Consider the following 23,974-nt stretch of genomic DNA (forward strand, 5'->3'; position numbering starts at 1 on the left):
AATAAATAAAAAGAATACAAGGCAGTGGTCGTTGCTCCTTTTTCCCGAGAGACGCATTTTTATTTTTTGCAGCACGATCTAGACTATATAGTTTAGGCGTTCATTCCTGTCTCAGGATCGTTGCAGACGAGTACGCTTGTATCATAAACGCGAGATAAATATTATAAGAGGTAATGAACGCAGGAGAATCCACTGAGAAGCGCTAAAAAGAAGGCAAAACGTATTTACGAAGTTTCGCCCACGCAGAATAATTAAGTGCTGCCTAAGAGAAGGATAAATTTTTCTACATAAAGGTCATGTAACTATATATGATACAGCAAGTAAAGCTATTAAAAATACTTACGTGCCTCGGTTAGGAAGTATACGTATATCTGGTGGCATCAAAGATGTAAAGAAATGACTTAAGATCCATTTAAAGAGAGGGGGAAGGTGATAAGATTAGATATGGGTCACTATGGGAGCCGAGCGTGAGAAGCAATATGGTGAGTTGTCCGCTTTTGCGTTATTCCGCGGTCTGACACATTCATCAAAAGACGCCACCGTCTTGGACCAGTGTTTCAATCTCAAACCTGTCGACATTCACCGCCCACTGACCCGCATTCACATTTGTGCCCCAGGAATGAGTGTGAGTCAGTGCCCCCCATGATGAGCGAACATCTCGACCAACGGGACTGACACAGCCAATAACCGTGCTCTACTCACACCATTTGGATATTTGTTTAAGTTCGCACTCACATCTGTACTGACACTCACTCGCACCGACACTTTCCTTCCCTAAATGCGTGACTAGCTGGCGTCCAGACCAACGCGTGAAACAAGAGGTGGTCGAAGAAATTTGTCGATATTGCAGTAAAGATGACCGTGGACACATTTCTTGACTGCTTCACGATGGGGCCGAAGCGGTCATCCAGCGAACAAGTCAGGTGCGGTACGTAGCACTGCTATTTACTTTGCGGCTACTTCAATGCCATGCTCACTGGGTCATCGCGGCTGGATATGCTCTCGTAAGCACTCCCATTGAGCCGTTCTAAGCGTTGAGGGAGAAACTACTTGTCCAACTTTCATGAAAGCATCTCGCGTTTTTTTTTCTTACCTCGTCGTTTTAAAACCCCCCGGCAGTGCTTACAAAACGTTGAAACACAGCACTCAGCATTCGTTTAGAATATAAGCAGACTCATAAGTAAATGCGAGCCTTCATTATACACCTGTAGTGGAGCCGGACTACGTTCTTCGTTAAGCTTAGCTGTTTCGTTGCCTTACATGAACTGTTCAACGCTGCCGGAACACTGAGATGACGACTCGAAGGTGCCCTTAGAAAACACTCCCAGCGGCAAGACTTGTTGACCTACTTGGCACGGGTTTATTTTGGGAGAAATGGCACAAAAGACGACGATACACGAGTAGACGGCAGGACAGATGGCACTAAAAATGTTATTTTCTGAGGGCACCGAAGGACACATATGTTCCCCACAGCGCAAGCGCACCATGCCAATGCTCGAATCACACCGCTACAATATTGAAAACATTTCCAAGATATCGTCCTGCGTAGACTTAAGAGAATACAGTTGTTAGTGGCACCTGTTCTGTCGACTAGCACTGTGTGTCGCCTTCTTTTCTGCTATTTCTTCCAAGACGAACCCTCCCAGCGCCTGCCAAGCTGGCGATTCACGCGGTCCTAAGCGGAACGCGAATACATCTGCCGTTCCTCCACCCTCATTCCAGGACAGTGTGAAGAAAGAGAGATCTCTCAATACCCCATCTCTTCAGCTCTTCTCTGTCTTAAGACACCTGACTCAGTGCATACCTTGGTGCGAGGACTTGTTGGCAGTGGACGACGCGTCCACGTTGGCCAGCGGCCTGCTGGCGTTGCGCGGCGCTGATTCCGCGGCAATGGCAGTGGCGTCGGGGGCCACTGTGGGCAGCGGCACGTCGTTCGGAGACGGCGCGCCGCCCGTGTGACGCCGGTGCAGAAGCCGGGAAGACAGGCCCGCCGGACCGGACCGCTGCTCTCGCCAGGAACCTGCGTGTGTCAAGGAAAAGTTAACTGGATGTGGGCTCGGACAGAGCGCGACAACTACAGGGCGGTTGAGCCGAGACTCCTGCTCTTAAAGCTCTTAATCACTGAGAAAATCGCCAATAAACGACATCCACCACAGTCCGCTGGTTGCGGATACGTGGTTACGCCCTCCATCCACTGCAATGACCTTGCGAACCAAAATGTTTGCCTTTTTGTCGGCACCTAGAACTCCGCCGACTTCCCTGCCTGCCGACCACCGCGGCTCCGTTCGCATCGACCAGAAGCCACTCTTACGGTGCGACGCAGGCGTCATAATACTCCCCATGTCTACTTCACTGTACTGTACACTCTACACTATCAATTTGCACTGTATGCTATCTATCAACGTCATCCACACATCTTTTCTCTTTCTCCATCTCTCTCTCTCTTCCCCCTTCGTATGGAAGCAGGCCAGAGACAAACCTCTTCCGGCCGACCTCTATGCTTTTCATATATTAAAAATGTTCTCGCGCTCAATCTCGCTTTCGGGTGGAGGAAGTCTTCAAATTTTGTGTTGCGGCAGCATTTACACGTGACGTCACTTGCACTATGCCAACCGTCTGAAGCGCTCTGCAGACCCTGCGTTTGCAGCAGCGGATGCGCGTGACCTACTTCGGACATGCTGCCCCGAGACAATGACTATCCGTTAGAAGCACAAAGAGCTGCGACGTTACGAGTTGAGCAAACTGAAAACTATTAGACATATGGCTAATTGACAACAAGTTATATATGTACGTCGCCCCATACAGTATTTGCAAGAAACATCCTGTTGCTCAGCTTTAGCGTACATGGGGAAGGGGAACAAAAGGAGAAAGTGAAGGTGATGATGATCAAGAGAAAAGGCATGTGCTGGTTTTGGCACGTAAAACCCCATAATTTAATTTTTTAGGCATGAAAAAAAACGAAGAAAATAAACTCAAATACATATTACACTAGTATAAACATTCTATCTAAAAAAATTCGCACTAGATTTGATGGCCTGGCCCACGGAGTATTTTGTCCGTGGATCTAAAAGAAGGTTTTCAGAAGGTCGCCGGTTGTCAATGCGTGCCTAAGATCCCTGCATTAATTGTCTTTCTCGCAAGTACAGCGGGAATTTCCAATTATATATACTAAACGCGCGTCCACCAATGCCTACTTATATTTCCCCAGCCCATGCCTCTGATAATACCTTCCCCAAGTCTTTCATATATGGACCCGAGAACGGCCGAACCGAGTTGAGGGAGTGCCAAAACTTGCGTGTGGAATTGCTGCTCGAACGAGATTTCACGGGCGCAAATGTGTAGCAGAGGACATTATACTATGCGAGTGCCATCTCCCGGCAGCTGCGCGCCACCTTTTTTTTTTACGCAGCATTGTGACAACCGCAGCGCAACATCAACCCAGTGTCTGTATGGCACACATTTCGACCAACAGTGGCCGTGGTTGTAGTGGGTATCACAGTGAAGCCGAAGACAGAAGCTGACCTAAGGAGTTGTAGGAAACCGAAAAACTCTCCGAATCTTACAGATAAAGGCTTAAATGCACTTCAATGGACGCTACACAAAGCCTAAGTCAATAAAATTTAGAGAAAAAGGAAACTCCGTGCATCACGAGCGCAAGCTCCATTCTCGGTACCAGATCTGACTGCTCCAAGGGACGAGGAGGAGGAATAAACTTTATTTTTGTACGGCAGATTTGTGAGACCAAGATATATTCACGTATTAACGGTGTGTGCGTTCAGTAGGCTCCCTTGTTATCTCGGCAAAACAAATCTTTCCTCAGACCTTCTTCTTGAGACTCTTTGTTGACCTCACCAGTGTTTCCGATGTCTTCGATTTACTTTTGAGTTTTAGAACCCTCGGTTTTCGCTGGCAATTCTGTAATTTTAAGCTTCCCTTCAGGTCGATCTTAAATCATGCTTACGAACTTGCTTTCTTCATCTTCCATTAGATAACGGCTGCTTCGAAACTGAAAGACTATTCAGTTTTGCCTGTAAACTGCCCTCATTGCGGCGCACGGGACCAGAGCACAGCCGGTTCGAAGAAGAAAGCGTCATGGCGCTCGAGGCACGCGCTGCCACAGCAACGCGCACGGTCCGCCCCGGTGTTCGCCCGTCGTGTCGAGAGACCACGACGGCCCTGACGCCAGCCTGGAGCCGTCTGCGAAAGGGCCCGAGCCACGGGGCCTGGCCCCCCGGCCGATGCCGGCGGCCCTGCCGCTGCAGGCGGTGGCGGCGGCCGCCGGCCGCGTGGGCCCCAGCCGGGGCCTGCGCGTCGCCATGTTCGGCGTGATGACCTTCATGCTGATCGCCGTCATCTCGGTCATCGTGGTCACGCTCTTCGCCGTGGTCTTCCTCTCGCGCAAGTCGCAGGACGTCGTCATGCGCCGCCTGCACCCCGATCGGTCGCCGCGCGCCATGCTGCCCTTCCAGCTGCCGCCCCAGCACCAGGTAATCGAGACCATTAATTCTCAATGGCGATGTATCCTCCCTATTTTATTACCTGCGCTCGCAGCGCTGGCTGTACGACGCTACGACGGCCCCTTGTCGAGTTATAGTTCGCGGATTCGAGTCTCGCCTGCGGAAAACGCATTCCGGTGGCGGCGGAATGCCAAAATGCCCGCCGCGGTTACGCGGTTTCTGCGGCTCTTCAGTGTGCTGCTTGAACACGAGGTCGAAGCTTCGATTATCTGCCGCGGCGACCGCAATCTCACGGGTGTGGAAAAACACTCCGGCAAAAACACGAGATCTGAGAAAAAGCTGAGTTATCTGGGCAGCCTCACAACGCCGCTTAGTAGACGCATTTACAGCCTCTACCAGTATATGTGAACAACATTGTGATGCTCGGTTTGTGGGGAGCACACGCTGCCACCTTCTCCCGCGGGCGCTCGCCCGCCGCTGGCGCACGAGTTTTACTGACTACTGTTGCAGGCTGCTCGGAAATCGATCGCTTTCTGAGGTTCCGTGGTCTGTGAACTCTTGCGGTTGGCTGTATCGTGCTTTGGGTGCACGTTAAGAGGAAGCTTCAGCTCGGGGGCTCCTATCTCAATACAGGGAAAAGAAATTTCTTTCTCGGCAACCCCTGCAACAAGGTTGATGAAGTTTGTTGCACTTAAAATAAAATGGTAATATGTAGTGACTGTTGGAAGTGGATTCCTGGTTTAGGTCAATTCCTTTAATAAAAATTGTTGAAAACAACAAATTTTCAGAAAAGATAACTATCAACTTTACAACTCTGTAACTCGGCAACGAAAATGATATCGCAATTCTGTAAATCGCGTCTGTACTAGTGCATCTAAAGCGGGCGAAAGGAATGTATTACACGTGGGCGGCTCTCAATTACACCACAAAATGTGGGTAGGACTTTCGCAAAATCCTTGTAAATATTGTAACGAATTCAAGTAAGATATAAATAATACATTAAATTTGTCCGCATTGCATGTTCTAACGGATGCAGTTTAGAGAACTTCGATATATGTTCTTGGAGCAGTGGTACGAATGTGTAAACTTCGTGCGTCTATGTTTTTTTTTTTTTTTTTCAAACTCACCAGCTTTCGGCAACCTCTGTAAAACAACGTATGCTCTAGATCGAAATTCCGCTACCAACAATCACTAGAATTTAATTTTCCCTCTCAAATACAACAAATATCGTTAAAATCCGCCGAGAGGTCATCTCACAAAAGCATTTCTGCGCTTTACGTGTATCTGAATAGGCGGCGTCGATGTTGGGCCCGAGCTAAAGCTCCCTCTTGAACAACCTCCGGTGGTCGAAATTTAGCTGAATGCGATGTTGAGCTAGTTGGGTCATGCTTGAAATGTAGTTCTGGCGCAACAAAATTACGAGGAAAGAAGTTTTGTTGAGGCAGAACCACATTTCAAGGTCGATATTTAGTCTGGAGCGCTCCACTACGGCGTCCGTCTCAAGAGAATGTGCAGTTTAGAGGAGCTGTACCCCACAACGTATTTGTAGTTCTTATGTAGTTATATTTAGGCAGGAGTTAATTGATATCCAGGTGGTTAAAATTTGTTCATAGACCCAGCTTGGCTATTAGCGTCGCTCATAGCCAAGCAGATGCTTCACGAAGTAGCATTTCTGAATTATTTAGAGCGTACCTCTTTCTCGCGAGGCTGTGTTATTATTTTTGTTACACGAAAATTCAGCATATACTAAGAATACATTGATTTCATTGCTGCCATCCATGCCGTACAGAAATTCGTAGAATTTCTAGTAAACAACAGAATGATTACGAATGCATCTACAAATAAGTGAAATTCCTGTTTCCCTTTTAAGGAAAATGTGACACCTTCTCGATGCCTGCAATGCAAAATAACTCACACGCACGGCCACGCGGCAAACGGAAGCGAAAGTTAAGGAAGGGGCAGTAATTCAGAAGCGATGACGTAACGCACGCTTTTATTGCGATAGCAGTTATATGGACACTGCAGGTGCATTTCTACCGTCGGCGTCGCCGTGAGGTTCCGCATAAAGTCCACGGGCAATAAAATCTTCGTCGCGCGCCGTATGCTCGATGTGCGTGTGAAAGCGTGTGCGGGGAGCCGATGATCGCGGTTCACGCCCGCGCGAAAGAGAGGAAAGCGGGCAGGACACGCACCATCTTCCTTTGCGAGACATCGGGAGGAAACGAGGGAGGGGGGCGGCATTCTACTCCGGCTGCAACTTCGTATGTGGCGACTGCGCGCGGTCGCGCGGCCGTATCTTGAGAGCGATCTGCGCCGGGGGCAGAGTCGGCGGCTCGTAGCTTTGTGCATGCTGCGTGTTCTCGGAGCTCAGTTTGCGTTAAAGCGATAAACAGCCCGAAGGTCACTTCGCTCGCTGCTGCTGCAGCCGCGTTTTCTCACGCCAGCGTTTCGACAGCGAGTGTCCGTGGTCATCGAGTGTGACGTTCTCATGTTTGCCTGTGCGCGCGTGACACCATGCTTGTTAATTTAGTTGTTTACAAGTTGATACTGTAGTATGTTTACAAGTTTACACGGCCGATAAAATTACTATCCTTACTTCGTATAGCTGTCCACTAGATTGATATCGCTATCGATGCTTCGCCTTTCGGGCGAAACTGCGACTCCTTTTGCTTACACCCGAGAGTCCAGCGATCGTCCTGTGTACCTCTTGTCTGTTGCGTACGCGTCTTCCTCGCTGGGTTTTATGGTAGCTGATCATGCACGAACTCGCACAGCGCTTGAATTTTTCGCTAGCGTTCGCTGCAGTACAGAAATTTAGTGAGACGCGAGTATAGTAACGTAAGCACGTAAACTCCATCCTCGTTTGTGAACGGTTCGTTCGTTCCACAGAAGGACAGTCAAATGATTGCTGAGCCCTCTTATAGTGCGGTGATTTATCGCTCCATCTCATCTCGCAGATTCGAGTCGAAGAGCGCATGGTGAGCCGCCGCAGGCCCGTGTTCGGCCGGCAGCAGAAGAAGAAAAGCGGCCGCCGGCCGGTCGCCAAGTCGGCCCGCAGCCGGGCCAACAACTTCGTCGCCAGGATTCACCGGCGGCTCGGCCGCAAGCCCTTCTTCAAGCGTCAGAAGCATCGGCCCCGGAAGGCCAAGGCGAGGCCCAAGGCTCACCACTCTTCCGACGACTAGGTCAGACAAACCCTGCTTCCTTCCATCCGCTTGAGAAACGGCCAGACCTGGGACTTGAGAGAGCTAGCTTTGACACCGCGCTGACCACCGTGTGGCCCCGGGCAAAAGGTGCGGCGGCGTTTCCAGCAGAAAGACTGACTGACTCCCGCCCAAAACATGTGCAGGAAGGCACACCCCTCCACTTGACATCTGGTGGTGGCTGACCACTATCGCGCTGAGGGCATCAATAAACGCCTTTTGCCGTCGAAACGAGCTTATCGATCAGACGGCACTCTCGCAATTGCACAGCCTCTGCTTGCACAACCGCAGTGGTCATGGGTATTGGTAGGCAAATCGTTGAAGATGTCAGGTGGCCGAGAGGAGTGTCTGCGTGGCATTAATTCATACATAAACACGCACCGTTAGCTTCTTAAGCATCGCCGCATTCTCGCGACGACATACTTGTAGTTGTTACTCCCGCGGTACCCGTTGGCTATACTTTCTTCGCTACTGCGTACGAGGTCACGGGTGTGATTCCCGTTTACGAATATATCGATGAGAGCGAATTTTCAGACGCTTGTGTATATAGTGTAACTACATTTAAATGCGCGTTCAATAACTCGGTGGATGGTCAAAACGCCGTGAATCTCTGGCTTCGCGTACGGTGCGTATACGTTTCACCTGTTTTGTTAAAAACGGAATTACCTGAATGCGTACGTGGCGGAGTGGTGTGCTGCGTTAGCTATGACTGAGATAATTCTGAACTCGACCACCATGTTGACAGACGATTATCTTGCCAATAAAAGGTAGCGAGGAGGATCACTTTAATCCTGACCATAACACGTGCTGGCACCGCTGTTCCAAGTAATACGAAACCTGGTGCAAGCCAGTGAGCGGATCTCTTCCAGAGAGACGTCAGGACGAGGGTGTTGCAACGAAAGCGAGTCTTCTGTAATAGATCTGCGCCTACACCGTAAATGCTTATTCGCACTAGGCCAACACGACACAGATTTTGGTCTGCCGACTGTTGGCGACAGCGTTTTCCTTCCGTTAAACATTTGGCCACAGCATATTCCGTCCTGTAAACTGCTGTCGCCATCAGTTGGCAGACCAAAATCGGTGTCGTGTCGGCCTAGTGCGAATGAGCCTTAAGCGTTTCAGTTAGCACCTGCAAATTTCTTAACGTCATCACCCCACCTAGTTTTCTGCCGTCCTCGACTGCGCTTCCCTTCTCTTGGTACCCTTTCTGTAACTCTAATGGTCCACCGGGTATCCATCCTACGCATTACATGGCCTGCCCAGCTCCATTGTTCTTATATTAATGTCCATTAGAATATCGGCTATCCCCGTTTGTTATCTGATCCACACCACTCTCTTCCATGTCTCTTAACGTTAGGCCTAGCATTTTTAGTTCCATCGCTCTTTGTGCGGTCCTTAACTTGTTCTCGAGCTTCTTTGTTAACCTCCACGTTTCTGGCCCATATGCTAGCACCGGTAGAATGCAATGATTGCACACTTTTGTTTTCAACGACAGTGGTAAGCTCCCAGTCAGGATTTGGCAATGCCTTTCGTATGCACTCCAACCTACTTTTATTCTTCTGTAAATTTCCTTCTCATTATCAGGGCCCCCGGTGAGTATTTGACCTAGATAAACGGTACTCCTTTACATACTCTAGAGGCTGACTGGCGACCCTGAATTCTTGTTCTCTTGCCAGGCTATTGAACATTACCTTGGTCTTCTGCATAATAATATTCAATCCCACTCTTACACTTTCTCGGTTGAGGTCCTCAATCATATTTTGTAATTCGTGCTCATTGTTGTTGTTTCCTTCCCAGCATACTCAGTTTACATACAAAGAGTTAAAAGCGTACCGCGGGGCTAGGAAACAGTCATGAAGTTTGCTATTTCCTCCTTCCCCTGTGCAGGGTAGCAGGTCGGAGCATTCTAGCTCAGGCCGATCTCTCTGCCATGTTTGATAACTTCTCCTCCTGCTATACAGTAGGCTTTTACTGCAGTGCGAGAGTTCATTAAAATGCATTCAAATCTATTTGTTCCTCGAGTCCTGCTTTTAAGTTTTCATTGAATTCCAGGCAACGCTGTGCAATGGAAAGCTCATTCGCTCGGACAGAGGTGGCATGCGTGGCCTGAAGAATGAGGCGAACTCGGATGGCAGGGGAAGTAGAAAGGGGCGGACAGGGATTGAAAGAAAGAAAAATAGAAAAGATCGCCGAGTGGTGCCGTATATGGCACGCACGCGGCACTGGTCCTGCCAAGGGCAGGCAAGCGAGCAGAAGAACGACAAAATATTTGAGAGAGCAGCGCACACCTCTGCCGTCTCATTTGCATCACAATGGAGTACACGTCCTCCCACACGCTCCACGCACGTGCAAATTCTTGCACTGCGGGCCCGTGTGCTCTGTCCCGAGATCGACTGGCCAGAAGTGGTGGCAGAGATGCCCCAGGGAAAGGGGGCAGTACACCATCACTGAAACAGCGGGCCTCGCCAACGCAAATTCAATTTCCGTCTTGAGTATATTTTAGAGTTTTTCAATAGTTGCGTGTAGGATCAGTTCGCAATGCTGCGTGATCGAACAGGGAGAGAATACGCGTCTCAAGAATAGACATAACGCGGGCAGCGCTGTGAAAACGTAGTAATAAAAGTATAGGAGGCACACACTACACCATCGAGGCCGCCATGTTGTAGTAGAGCCAAGCACGGTGAAAAATTACGATTTATCTCGGTCCGCTTATCTCAAGCAGCACAGTGGAAAACAGTCAATAGGGAGAGGGGGGGGGGGGGTACTCTGTAAGTGTCCACCTGGTGGACATGTCCATTTCGTCTGCTGCTGAAGTGCTGATTGGCTGTGACGTCTGGCTCCTGCGGTCGCGTACCCCAGCCCAGCCAATCATAACTTCAACAGCAGACGCATTGGACATGTCCACTAGGTATACACTTACTGAATACCTCCCTAGGACTGCTACAAAATGGCGTACGATGACGTCACGTGAATGCTTCTTATAGCAGCAAGTTTAGACACGCTTCTTTTGCGTGAGCTCGACGCGAGCAGGTCGAGACGGTAGTCGGGCGAACGCAGACTCACCCGACTGCGTTTACTTGTATTTCTTATACAAACGAGTCCGGCGAGTCAATCAACCAAACCCTTGAATGCGGGGCGACGCAACCTTTCCCGATGAACCCGACGAACGGGTTCAATGCCGGACAAGCCATCTCAACTCTATCTTGACGGGTTCGTGTGAACGTAGGTGTGCCGTTGAAAAAAGCCCAAGGTACAGACGTCCATAATCTCGCCTCTGCAGCACCGCGCCGCATTGAAGCAAATAAAGGAATATCAAAGCAACGAGATATCGCACTGAAAACTGTGTGAATTACGTGTGTATATGGGCGACTACCGTTGCATCACAAGCGTATTCTATCAAACCAAGCAGTAACGCAAGAATACCTCGCTCCTCGCTTCGCAAAGTATTACTCAAATTACTTTCTTTTAAGTAATTTTCAATGCTGGCTTGATAAGCCAGTTGGTTACATAGCGCACAATTAAACAGTACGCAAGACACGATACAACTGTGTGTTTCTGCTCGTCTTGTGCCTTACCGCGTTGTTCGATCATGTGATTTCTATAGCTTTCGGTCTCCCTTCTTTATAATCTCATTTTCCCTTCCCCCAGTGCAGGGTAGCCAACCAGACATTTTTCTACTTACCATCCCTGCCTTCTCTTTTTTTTTTTTCTCTCTCTTCTCTCTCTCTCTCTCTGGCACCGTTTCCATCGTTACGAGCCCTTTACACTGAGAACCGCGATGGTCTCATCGAACAGTTTTCATAGCTACTGTCTTGCTTTCTCAGTGTGACTGTTAAAGCTTCCTTTTTAAGCACTGAAGATAAGCACACAGTGATGACTGCGCTGCGAGCTTCTCGAAGCTTTCGAAGTTTCTAGGTACTTTCGTTCGCGCTGCCCGAAAGAACGCTCAATTGAGCGTTTCACTGCGTCTCTAATGAGCTGCATTGCTTTCCTCGAGCAACGAGTTCTAACGAAACATTTTTTTGTCGCGCTTCCACGCTCAGGCATTAGTGCAAATTCGAAATGTTACACTGTATACTTTGTGCACAAGCAATGTGAGTAACGTCATGCTCATACGAAATGTAACGTAACGTAACCTAACTAACGGTTAAACTAACTCCACGTGCCCTCGGCGCGCTGGCTATCCGCATCCGTATAAAGACGGGAAAGCTTAGTCGGGTGCCTACACTTTCAGAAAAAACAAATGTGGGATGAGGGATAAGAAGTAACGTGCTTAGTTGGAATGGCCAGTACAGGCATGCAGGGTCGAAAGATTTACGAATCCACATATACTTATGCATTGTTCAAGTTACGCGTGCGTGAAAGAATGTTCCACATACTAAGCACAGGTATGGTGAACACTGTTCCGAATAACAGTGGCTTATTTCACTGGAATATTGCATACCATTTATTAATTGTTATACGATTTTAACGAGTATAAAGTTCGAATACACGGGACGCCGTCCCTAATATTTTAGTATTTCATTGTGGAACGCCGTTCCGTTTAAGTATAAGTGAAAAATATTTGCAAAAATGTCCCTTTTATAGCTGGAATCTAAGTGGAACGAGATTGAGAGTGATATTCGTGCGACGCGGTCCAACTGTATACGAAAGCATGAAATTGGGAATGCTCGCGATAAAAGCATTATTCCGGCCTGAGCCAGATAACAGCTGGGTGCCCGGTCACTTGTTTGTTCTGGAGAGAACACTATAGGCTTGCACCTATCGATCACCGCCGCTTCCCGCCGTCAATCCAAGTACTGAATTGCGAGTCGGGACCAGCTGACGCTCATAAATTGACGAGCATTCCCCGAAAAGAGATGCAACGGAAATTCAACCGCAGCTCAGAGCTGCTCCCACTGCTGTTCTGTCCAAAGAAAGAGAGAGAGAGAGAAAGAAAGAAAGAAAGAAAGAAAGAAAGAAAGAAAGAAAGAAAGAAAGAAAGAAAGAAAGAAGAAACGCAGTCAACCCACCGTGGGGCACAACGTTGGGTCTTCAGTGTGCTTTCAACCTAGCTCTTCTAATATACGCTACTGTATTCTCTTCGTGTTTTTTTTTTTTCCTGTTCGGCTGTTGCTGCTGATTAGACGCCTAATTGCTGTCATTAAAACGTCGCAGAAGTATGAATACTTCTCAGCTCCCTCGGTGACAGTCTCACTGAGGAAGTTCTAACGCACTTTTTGACGACGCAGCAGCAGCTCATTTCGTTACGTAACGAGTTCATTACCAACGGCCTAGGCCTCTTCCTGTGCCTAACAGCCAAGTACTAAACCGCGGTTGTGTGCTCGTGTTTGCGTTAAAGAGGCCGTAAAACGAAAAGAGGGGGAAGCCCAGATTGAAGCGCGGGCAGCAGAGCACGGCGAACAACACCCCGGGGACAAGCAACATTTTATTGCGTGCAGCAAGTGCTGCACTAACGACTGATGACCTTCCCGCAATGAGAGGCGAGTGTTTTTACCAGCTGGTTATCTTACTTCTTTCGGAATCCTCTTTCTTTTTTCTTCGCTGTTCTCGACGGTAACTACGACACGGATGCGGTGTTCAGTACCATGCAACACCCACTTATTGTATACACGTTGCAGAACAGGTAATAAAGTTTGACCGCAAGAGCTTCCATTAGCTGAACTTAACTACAAGTTCGCTGCGGCTTAGCTTGTCTAGAAGATATGCACTTGTGTTTCGACTCAAAATACCGTGACTGGTGACTACAGCAGCGCTTGAGACGGCGAAGACGAGACAGGCGGAGAAACGTGCGACATAAGCCCACTTGCGTTCGTACGATTTCTAAAATAATAATAATAATAATAAATGACAGCCCGCGTTTGGCTGCGAACTGCCAAACAGAAATGTTTCACTTCACCAATCATTACCCCTTCATTCTAATTACAATTTATCGTTGTGTTGCCATTTCCCTATAACTAACTAACTAACTAACTAACTAACTAACTAACTAACTAACTAACTAACTAACTAACCTAGCCAGCCAACTAACTAACTAATCAAATAGATAAATCGAACGATCAAGCTCCCAGCTGATTGGCTGATACTATAGCGCCCACCGACCCCGCAACGCAGGGCGCTTTGGTCGGCGCTCTCAGCCGGTGTCTTGGCGCCGGCTGTCAAGGAAGAGAAAAAGAAATATGCGTAGCGCGTGCTCTAGGCGCAATCACGGCACGCGCAGTGTTGTTCTATCGCTCCGCTGCGACCCCTCGGTTCCTAGAATACCAAGCTGTAGATTTCAATACAGTACCACATAACTGCGAAACAGAGATGTGCCTATTTATATACCGGTGACGTGCAATGTTACCTTTTGATATCAACTACAGACATTACGTTGATAAGAACAACCAGAGACTACATTAGTCTTAAAAGTGTTAAGCCAATAAGACATATTCATTTCCGAGCCCTGTCGATGCATAACAGGGTGCGCAAGATCTCCGTGTACCGTTTATGCAAATGACTGAGACGGCTTTTTTCTTGGGTGACGGTAGTGCTGCGCAAGTTCTGTCCTTTTGTCAGCAAAAGTATAGTTTCATATAACTATACAGCGACCTTTGCTATACCGGATACCGCAGCTTGTCGTACTAATGTACGTACAGATACAGCGCTCCACTGAATGGGTAGTTTCACTTAACACTTATTATTCTTCACAGGCAGCAAGCACTCTGTTTCGTCACGGTTAAACATTGTACGAGAGCGTGTGTTTATCACTCCGCACTATAATTAAACGCCATCTTAAATACGACAAGGAGGAAACGAAATAAAGACGCCGTAAGGCGAGCGCTTTCACAATCTTCACATTTTATCCAACAACTTCGGGCACACACTTCGGTACTCCCCCTCCCGAAAAAGAAATAATAGATAAAACTTACGAACGCTTACGTAACCGATATTACAACGATTGTGAAAGAAGAGCTCGCAAGTGGCATTCCTCGACATTCCGGCCTCCGAGATTATAATACCCTCGACAGAGCCTCTATAAACAAACGTTTCTAGGAGCGCCACGCTCAGCCAACGCTTTAGCCGAAAACGAGGCGTGTTCCCTATCTCGTCGATTTTTAACTGCGTCCTCGATCAAAAGAATCGTTAGCCTCATGGTGCTACGATGACGCGCAGTTATTCCCTCAAAACCCTCGAATGGAACTCGCTATGACTCGCTTGTCACGCTGAAATATAATCGAGATTTGAAACTACAGGCCCGGGACTCAATCAATCAATCAATCAATCAATCAATCAATCAATCAATCAATCAATCAATCAGAATGAGCTTTATTTATACAATACAAATAATTTATACAAAAATAGTTGGACCAATAGCCTATGTGGCTAGTACCTGGTCCAATACAGAAATAGCATATAGGTCAACCACGTACATATTTTCTTAGTTAATAATAACATTGCATAAATGAACAAATATTAATTTGTAAAGGAGGTGTTATTCCGATTGTCTAGACAAGAAGAAGCGTTTACATGCAAGATCAAAGTTTCTGGTTACTTTTACTTCCACAGGCACAGTGTTCCATGTTATAGCGCCAAAAAACTCCAATAATCGTTCACCGCAGACATTGCTGCAATAAGGAAGGTTTAGGTTAAAGTTAGTTGCTTGTCTGGTGTTTGCACGTGGGAAGTTAAATATGGTGTTGGGTAAGGGGAAGTTAGTGTTCAGTATTTTATGAACTAAACAGGTGATCTTATAATTTCTTAAAGCCGTAAAAGAAAGGATACGAAGGTCAATAAACAGACTGCTACTAGGGTGATGAACAGAAGAAAATATTATTCTTAGGGCGCGCTTTTGCAACTGCAGTATAGGTGTTAAGTAAGTTTTATATGTTAGGCCCCATATTTCACAACAATAGCCCAGGTGGGTATGAAATAAAGAAAAATATATGCAACGAAGCAAAGCACGAGGAAAATATTGCCTGGCACGGGCCAGGGTGTAACAGCTGAAAGCGAGTTTCCTACAGACAAGGTTAATTTGTTCTCTCCAATGCAAGTGACAGTCTAAAGCAACTCCTAAATATTTAACCGTATTAACACGATCCAGAGTTCGGTTCGCTAGAGTCAAATTAAAGGTACTGTAATTTAGTATTTTCCTATTGGAGTGAAATATGATATATTTAGTTTTATCAGTGTTTAGGGCTAGTCTATTTTCCGAAAACCATTGGTCTACCTTTAGTAGTTCGCCAGATATAATGTCTTGCAATGATGAGAGCGAGTCACCTGAGTAAACTAAGGCGGTGTCGTCAGCATACATTAAAACTTGTGTCAACCTAAGTGCATGCGGTAAATCGTTAATGTATAACGAAAACAGAATAGGGCCTAAAACCGAGCCTTGTGGCACACCACATATGACATCAGTGAAATCGGAGTGATGTTTATTAATTACTACTTGTTGCCTTCGTGCTTTAAAATAGCTGTTTAAGAATTGAAGTGCGTTTCCAATAATACCATAAGTTTCCAGTTTTTGTAACAGTATGGAGTGACAGACTGTATCGAACGCCTTTCTTATATCAAGAAAAATTGACACAGCAATTTTCTGCTTGTTAAGAGCAGAGTTAATGAACTGCGAAAGGGTTAAAACCGCAGTTGATGTAGATCTACCCGCAACAAAGCCATGCTGCTGTGGGCAGATAATGTTATTGTTTAATAAAAATGCATTTAACTGTAGTACAATGAGTTTTTCAAATACTGTGTTAACTACACTAAGAATTGAAATTGGTCGATAACTACTCGGATGGTTCGGATCGCCAGTTTTGTACACAGGGATAACCTTTGCAACTTTCAATATGTTTGGGTAAGAATTACTTCTTATCGCATGGTTAAACACGTGACGAAGGGGTATGCATAAGATGTCAATATTGTTTTTCAGGATCCTAACCTGAATACCGTCAAGTCCGGATGCTTTATTAACCGACAATTTGCCAATGATACATTTTATTTCCTCAAGTGTTACTTCACGAAAATAAAAATCAGTGCTCACGCTTCTCTGGACAATGGTTGTGGGAATTGTAAGAGCAGACTGTCTATATATATCCTCACCAATTTTTGAGAAATAATCATTAAATTTATTAGCAATCTGTGGGGACACATTTTCGGGAGTAACATATTGCTTATCCTCTAATCCTACTACATCTCTTACTATTTTCCATATTTGCCTTCCATCGCCATTTTGTCGCTTAATTAAGTTAGTGTAATAGGCTTTCTTCGACTTTCGAATTAGCATGACTGATTTGTTCCGGAAAAATTTAAACTGGCTTTTGTAGTAGTTGTTAGTTTTATTATGTTTTAGTTTGTTGTAATAGTAGTCTTTCTTTTTTAATAGAGCAAGTATGCTCTCATTCATCCACGGACATATGGCGTAGTCATAGTTGTGTCGTGAATCGTACTGCGATTCTTCTATCACGTGGGTAATGTAGTCAACAATGTTTTGACATTCCATGTGTACGTTGTCGTTGTATAAATTATCGAAATTGGTAGTGTCTAGGATGCTGCGTACAAGTGGATAGTTTACCCTTGTCGAGTATTTGGAATGCCTTTGGCGCAAAGGATGAAAACAATCTTGAGGCAGAAACAAAAATGTTGGACAATGATCAGCAATTGTGGTGTCATAAACACCTGCCCGTACATCGATATCAGTATTGCACAAAATGTGATCAATGAGAGTTGAAGACGTGTTGCAAACTCGAGTAGGGGATGAAATCACATTTTTAAGGTTGAAAGACTGTAGAAAGAATACGTACTCGTAGCAATCATTTCTAGATAAGTCGATGTTCATGTCACCACAAATGATAATTGGATTGCGGTTAGTTATAAGAGGGTCAATAACAGTTTCCATTACAGAGATGAAATCATTAATACATGAGCTAGGAGGACGGTAAACTACGCCTACAACAACGCCACATTCAAGCTTCACAAAAAGGGTTTCGGCACTTTGGTTGCTGTACGAACTATCAACAAGACATTGAAACCCGAGCTTGTCCCGTATAAAAAGCAGCTCGTCAGCTCGAGTCGGCGTTCCTCGTTATTCCCAAGGCAGCATGCATACCACGCATGCAGAGCTATTTTTCATTGCTGTGGCGAAACTAACACCGTATCCACCATTTCTACTCCAGAAATCGCAAGAGAACGTGCACCTACAAGAGATATGCGAGATGGCTTGGTATTGATTCTTTTAGCCGTGTATACATATTCTCCGCTGTGGCAAGGTGAAATTTAAATATAAAATCACAGCATATCCACGGGGTGAATGATGATGAGTGGGCGAAGCTCCGGAGGGAATAATCGGATCTCCCGCTTAAGGGGACGCTAGCACAAACGCGTTAGAAACGTGCAGTACTCTCTAGTAAGGGGGAGCGGCCACAGCGTCTTACGCAGCCATTTACACATGCCGGAACGTGCACCGCGTTTGCCGACGCCATCACATGACTGCTGAGAGAGTATACCCCCCGTATTCATAAACACTCCTCGACTTGAACTTGACTTGCCACCGCTTTGGGCAGCGCGTTCGAAACGCGTTGAAGGTAAGGCGGAGAGGCCACAGCGTCTTACACCAGCTTCTTACACGGGCCGCAACGCGCTAGCACAAACGCGTTAGAAACGCGCTAGAAACGCGGCCTTTCGTTAATGTTGGGTATTTATTGCCATCGTGGTGCGTGTGTCCATGTCCGCTTCGTGGCGTAGTGGGCTAACGCCGCGCGCTCGGAAGCGAGGGGTCCCTGGTTCGATTCCACGCTACGGACACAACTTCGGAATTTTTTTTTCTCATTTTTCTCAGACTGGTTACACACTACTACTACGACGACGGGGACGAACGGGTGCCGCTATAAGGAGCTTCGCCCCTAAAAAAAAATCAATTTAATGATTCCATTTCTTTCACTGTACAGAAACATAACTGAAAAAGCAATGCAATTCACAATTTCTCGAAACTACAGACAGATATTCAGCAATGTATTAAGATTTGAGCATTGGCTGACGTACTTCAATTCTGCTTTTACAATGTGCCCCTACAGTCTTAACATCAAGAGTCAATTAGTAAAATGTTGATAATTAATATTTATTCTGGGAATAAGCCCGGAAACCTTGGTCCGCCACTATACCGTGAACCTTGTGTTAGCAAAAAAAAAATTATCCTTGTTTCGAATCCCCTCCATCGTGAAATCACACAGGCTCCGTAACTCCAATACTCAATATTAGTCCATGATTTATGTGAACATAAGGGTATTTATACAGGAACTATGAATTAGGAACCAAAACAGAGATCGGAAGCATAGTCCCGCGCAAGTCTCCCGGGCCCTCCCCTGTGGTGGCCGGATTCACTGAACCGTACCGAATTACTTGCTCTGGCACGTTCCGATCGGCGCGAAAGATTAGACGAAATGCGTAGCAACTGCACAGTTTATCCGAATCCACCCCACTCCATGACGCGACGCGAGGCGGCCCTAGTGCGGCGTGCGCAAACACACTCTCTACTGACCCCCCACATACAGCACTACATACAAGGCAATGACGGGCCTCCCACCTGTGTGGCATGCGGTGGTTTCCCGGATAACGCCCACGTTCTGTGGGATTGTCCGGGTGCCCATGCAGCCATGCGCGGGAGCCTCAGTCAAATACCTACTACAAGAAGACCTGCGACCCTGGAGGAGTGGCTGGCGGACTCCTCCCCAGACATTATGAAAGCACTGCTCGTACATCTTAAACTGTCTGAAGATTAGGCCTGTCTGAAGATTAGGCCTCGCTCTTTTTGGTGGACCCGGACTGGGGTCTATTTTTTTTTTAATAAAGTTGTTCTCTCTCTCGGAAGCATACTAGGTGCTATAACTTGTCCCTTCAAAGCAACTTCATCTTTTCAATTTTCATTTCTCATTCCTTCAGGACATCGACTTCAGAACTTAATCGACAAACTCTAGCGTGCTTAGATAAGCACCATCGCCCGTGACTCATCCGTACGGGTCAGTGATCATATATGAACCATAGCCTCACAGGTCCAGTCCTGCAGCTTATTTTAGAAAAAAATCCTACACGCACTGCGGGCAGATCCCCCTAGGGCCATATATATCCAGCGCTGCGTATACCGCTCTGTCGCCCACACGATACATACGAAATACGGCGATGAAATCCTCGCCGCGCGCCGTATGCTTTGCGCGCGAGTGAAAGCGCGCGAGGGACGCGTGCTATCACGGGGAGCGAACGCACGGCGGAGAGCAAACGTGCGTTCTGCGCCGTGCTCCCTGAAGGGCTGCAGAATTAAACGTCTCTTTATATAGAGCAAACACGACTTCTTCCGTCGGGCGAAAGGCCGTGGGGCGACGGGAGGGAAGGAGGGGAGGCGACGTTTAGCTGCGGCACCAAATGTGTATTTATATAAAAACGTTGCTAGGCGAGAAGGTGGTAAAGACTTCGGAGGCTGCTCGATGAGTGTCCCGTTCTGATCTCGTCGAAAAACCTCCGAGCCGCCCCCAGAGGTACCGGCAACAGTCACCAACGCCGCGCGCGTTCGGTGCGAACGCGGGAAAAACGCCGACGGCGTCGACAACAGTTCTGCGCGTTGCTGGTGCTGCTGCATGTATCTCTCACTCATCTCTCTCTCTCTCTCTGGATACGCAATGATACCGCATGCTTTCTTTTCTTACTATATGACGTTATTTCGTAGCCCAAGAAAGTGTTCAAAGGAACCCGCGGCGGCGTACATGCTGTTTTTCGAAAAAAAAAAAAAAAAAAACACACCTTTGTTTGGAACAGCGCACTGTGTCGCACCATTCCCTCACATCGCCCTTGTGTTCGCGTCTTGGTAATATTGAAGCGAAGCACTGGCGAATTGAATCCTCCAATGCGCACTGCGTACTTCCGTTCAATAAATGCGCCGGCTTGCCTATCTAAATCCAGATTCTCTCTCTCATTCGTCACAGTATAGGACAGCAACTTTACTGCGTATGTACGGGAAGGGAGTGCCGTAAGGATTTGTATCGTGTGGGCAACAGAGTGGTATACGCAGCGCTGGATATATATGGCCCTAGGGGGATCTGTCTGCAGATCCTGATGTACACTCGGTCCCACGAGGACGGTAGCGGCCTTGCGTATAGTACGCGGCTGCCTACGACTTAGAACAGGAGCACTAACAAGAAGCGAAGGAAACGCTTACGCCGCGTGGCAACGTCGGGCCGCGACAGATGAGACGCCGTCTTGCGACACATGGAGCCGAGAGTCTGCTGGCGCACGCATCTAGCGACGTCACGTATAGTTTATGGAAAGCGTGGACCTTCTGGGCATGACCGATGGTCGTCTGCACTGTATACATACACATACAAAAGAAATAATAACAAAGAATGAAAAGAAGAATTACGCCAGTGCTAGAGGTGAATGCTCGCTGCGCGATGCCGAACGCCATTTTTACACAACAAACATGCGTTCTCTACGTCCCAGGGGCGTGGGCCATCTTGCTGCCGAGGACGACGTTGTGGTAGGATATAAATTTCGTAACGCCGCGTTTCAGGCCGGTCCCATCAGCTTCCAGGACACGGTCATTGACGCGTCGCAATGGATAAACGAAGATTTGCGTATACCCATCCATGGTATGCGCGTGTGCACTGAGAATTCGTGTCAATAAGTGCGCGAGCTGGTAGGGCAACGCGCGATTGACCCTTTGAGGGTCAATGAATCAGCGCTAAACTCAACAGATTTAGCTTCTTCTTCATCATCATCATCATCATCATCATCATCATCATCATCATCATCGTCGTCGTCGTCGTCGTCGTCGTCGTCGTCGTCGTCGTCGTCGTCGTCGTCGTCGTCGTCGTCGTCGTTAACACGTACGCAGGTCAAAGACAGAGTCCTTGCAAGAGGTAGTCTTGCGACGCCAGCAATGTCCCAATAATCTTGAAGCGATGTTTAAAATATCTTCACTTGCATTCACAGCGAAATAATCCCCACGAACTGCAGTTCCTAATAGGTCGCCCTAATCGCTCCTGTCTTTAACTACAACGTTAGCGGCAGTTTTGGCATCGCAGGGACGTCTAGGGTCTTTCTCTAATGACCTTCTGAAGACCAAAAGTGCAAGGCTATTTTAGGGAAGAGTTATTAAGCCCGCGTTGAAATCGATCCGACTTCAGGGGCAGTGAAGCCAAACGCGCACATTACAGACGATTTCGTTATCGGGGTGGCGTATACATGCCCCACCCGGGAACGCAGTCGGTTCCCGGGATTGTAATTACAATAGTTGCAAATGCCGCCGAGAAAATCAGCCGATCACACAAAGAGAACCGGGATTTTCAACCCAAACCCTTCCGCCTTAAAGCTCGAGAAGTAAAATTCATCTGTACTAATACCGCAATGCACAACCAAATCGCACCCATTTCGCATGTCGCATATCTGCGCTTGTTTGTCAAAATAACCTTATCTGCTCTTTAAGCCTCTTCGCAACTAAATATGGTAATGCGATCGCGCCCCTCGGCACAGAATGCAATTAAAGAACCTCGACTCGAGCTGTACGACACGTGCTTGGACCGTGGACTGTACGCACAGAGCCTCCTGTGCGTACAGCGCTAACTGCCCTAACTCTCGGCGGGACATTGGTCTCAACGCAATACCCATAATTGTATTTGTACATCGCGTGTGTCCGGTGTGTACTTTGTTTATCATTTTATTTACCGTCGTTTTCCCTTGTGGCAGCATGCAAGGCATGCAATCTCGCAAATCTCTGCAGTGTTCGTAATAAGAAACTTTCTTGCTTCGCCCTCCAAAGGACCACCCAGTCATACAGCCCAGGATTGCAGACGTGGAGCGAGAACACAACATTGGGTAAACAACATTGCAGTAATCAATTTCAGACTGTGCGATTGGTTGTGGAGAAAGATATCTCACGCATTCAAGCTTTGCGTGGTGGTGGTGGTGGAAAACTTTTATTGAGTTTTGCTACTTTTCTTCAAAAGACCGATGAATTGGGCTAGTTTGTGGGTATTCATATAGTTTCTTCTTGTGCTGTGTACTTAATGGCTAGGACGAGCAAAAAAAGAAAGGAAAAATAAAACAACATTAACCACAGTAATGCTGGAGAGAGCACTGACGCAGCACTGCCTTCGAACCGTTTTTTTTTTTTTTTTTTTTTTTTTTAAGCATGCGGAAATGTTTACGTTAATGGTCCGGCCCGACTGCCTGCCACCAATTCGTTCTAATCCAAATAATACAAAATGTTAAAACGTACGATCGGTTTGGGCTCCATATTGCTACAGGGCGCACGGTGAAAGTTCTACCCACCACGCAGCCCTAACCGCTGACGTACTGGCACACAAGCATTCCTTGATTGAAGTCGTTAGGCATTGTACGGCAGAAGCGAAATTCGTAACGCACGAAGAGAGGCTATGCGAAAGCAGCAGACTATTAAGATTGCACCTGCAGTCTTCTTTTGCTGTTTCGTCTTTCGAAGTTAGAAAATAAATACATGCAGAGCGGGCAAAAGACGAAACCATCGCCCTCACTTCATCGCAGTATATAGAATGAAGCTCGGCTCGCGAGATCTGCAAAAGTTAAGAAAACCGTTGGCGTGCTTCGGGAACAGAGGAGAAAAAAAAGTGGAACTGACAGCACGTTATGCTGTATATGTACCACAAAAGCTTCTTAAACAGGCTGCCGGGCTCCCGTTTTAGAGATTAAATCCTTTGCAAAGCGATATTAACACAACGACTAGGATTATTTAACTCCTCTTTGTTTTTTGTTTGTTTGTTTTTTGTCCGTGTTTTTCTTCACAGGTGCGGCCAACGAATGAACCTATACAGACGAGGAAACGGCACGCGTGAGAAAATGACACGTTTTCCTGTCGAATAAATCGATCGGGCGCTTTAATGAAAGGCGCGCCATCTGGTCATTTCACATACGGCTTCGCGAGGGAATGCTGTGGACGATATGCCGTATTAACTAGTATAACATCCGCACCTTTTACATTTCTTCAACCGCGAGTATAATCAGAAAGGTTTTAACCTTCGCGAAATACCGGGCTATAGCGTAGTCGTAGACGGAAACAGTCACGTCGGTGGCGCCGTTTTCTGGAGCCGCGTTTCATGCACCAGTGAGAATCCAGAGCTTAACTATTGCAGCAACCGACCATATATCCTTGTGCGCATTGGCACACGAACATGGTCGCGGCGTGTGCCCATGTCTGACCAATCCGCCGGCAAGGGTACGCGCTACTATGACGCAAACTGTATAGAAGCCTTAAATGTTTTTATACAGTAGGTCGTATTCGCCTCTGCGCACACCTCATATCAACATTCTTTCCTCGAC

At 47.1% G+C, this 23,974-nt stretch overlaps 2 protein-coding genes across 2 annotated transcripts in view; one reads left to right on the forward strand and one right to left on the reverse strand.

The window, feature by feature from the left end:
• LOC119446596 (sodium/hydrogen exchanger 3-like) overlaps positions 1-23,974 on the reverse strand; it is a 411,172-nt gene that overhangs the window by 127,737 nt on the left and 259,461 nt on the right. Inside the window, 1 exon segment of the mRNA XM_049664238.1 lies at positions 1,805-2,020. Within this exon segment, the coding sequence (XP_049520195.1) occupies positions 1,805-2,020 (216 nt within the window).
• On the forward strand, positions 817-7,883 carry LOC125944141 (uncharacterized). Its single transcript, XM_049664239.1, has 3 exons — positions 817-928; positions 4,064-4,487; positions 7,415-7,883. Exons 2-3 carry the CDS (start codon positions 4,239-4,241, stop codon positions 7,640-7,642), a joined length of 477 nt encoding a protein of 158 aa, XP_049520196.1. The 5' UTR covers positions 817-928; positions 4,064-4,238; the 3' UTR covers positions 7,643-7,883.

This window comes from Dermacentor silvarum, chromosome 3, assembly GCF_013339745.2.
Source record: "Dermacentor silvarum isolate Dsil-2018 chromosome 3, BIME_Dsil_1.4, whole genome shotgun sequence".
Taxonomy (NCBI): Eukaryota; Metazoa; Arthropoda; class Arachnida; order Ixodida; family Ixodidae; genus Dermacentor; species Dermacentor silvarum.

Coding starts and splice junctions, on each gene's coding strand:
- LOC125944141 (XM_049664239.1), top strand. CDS start 4,239: ATGCCGGCGGCCCTGCCGCTGCAGGCGGTGGCGGCGGCCGCCGGCCGC. Junction 4,488..7,414: donor AGCTGCCGCCCCAGCACCAG/GTAATCGAGACC, acceptor CTCATCTCGCAG/ATTCGAGTCGAAGAGCGCAT.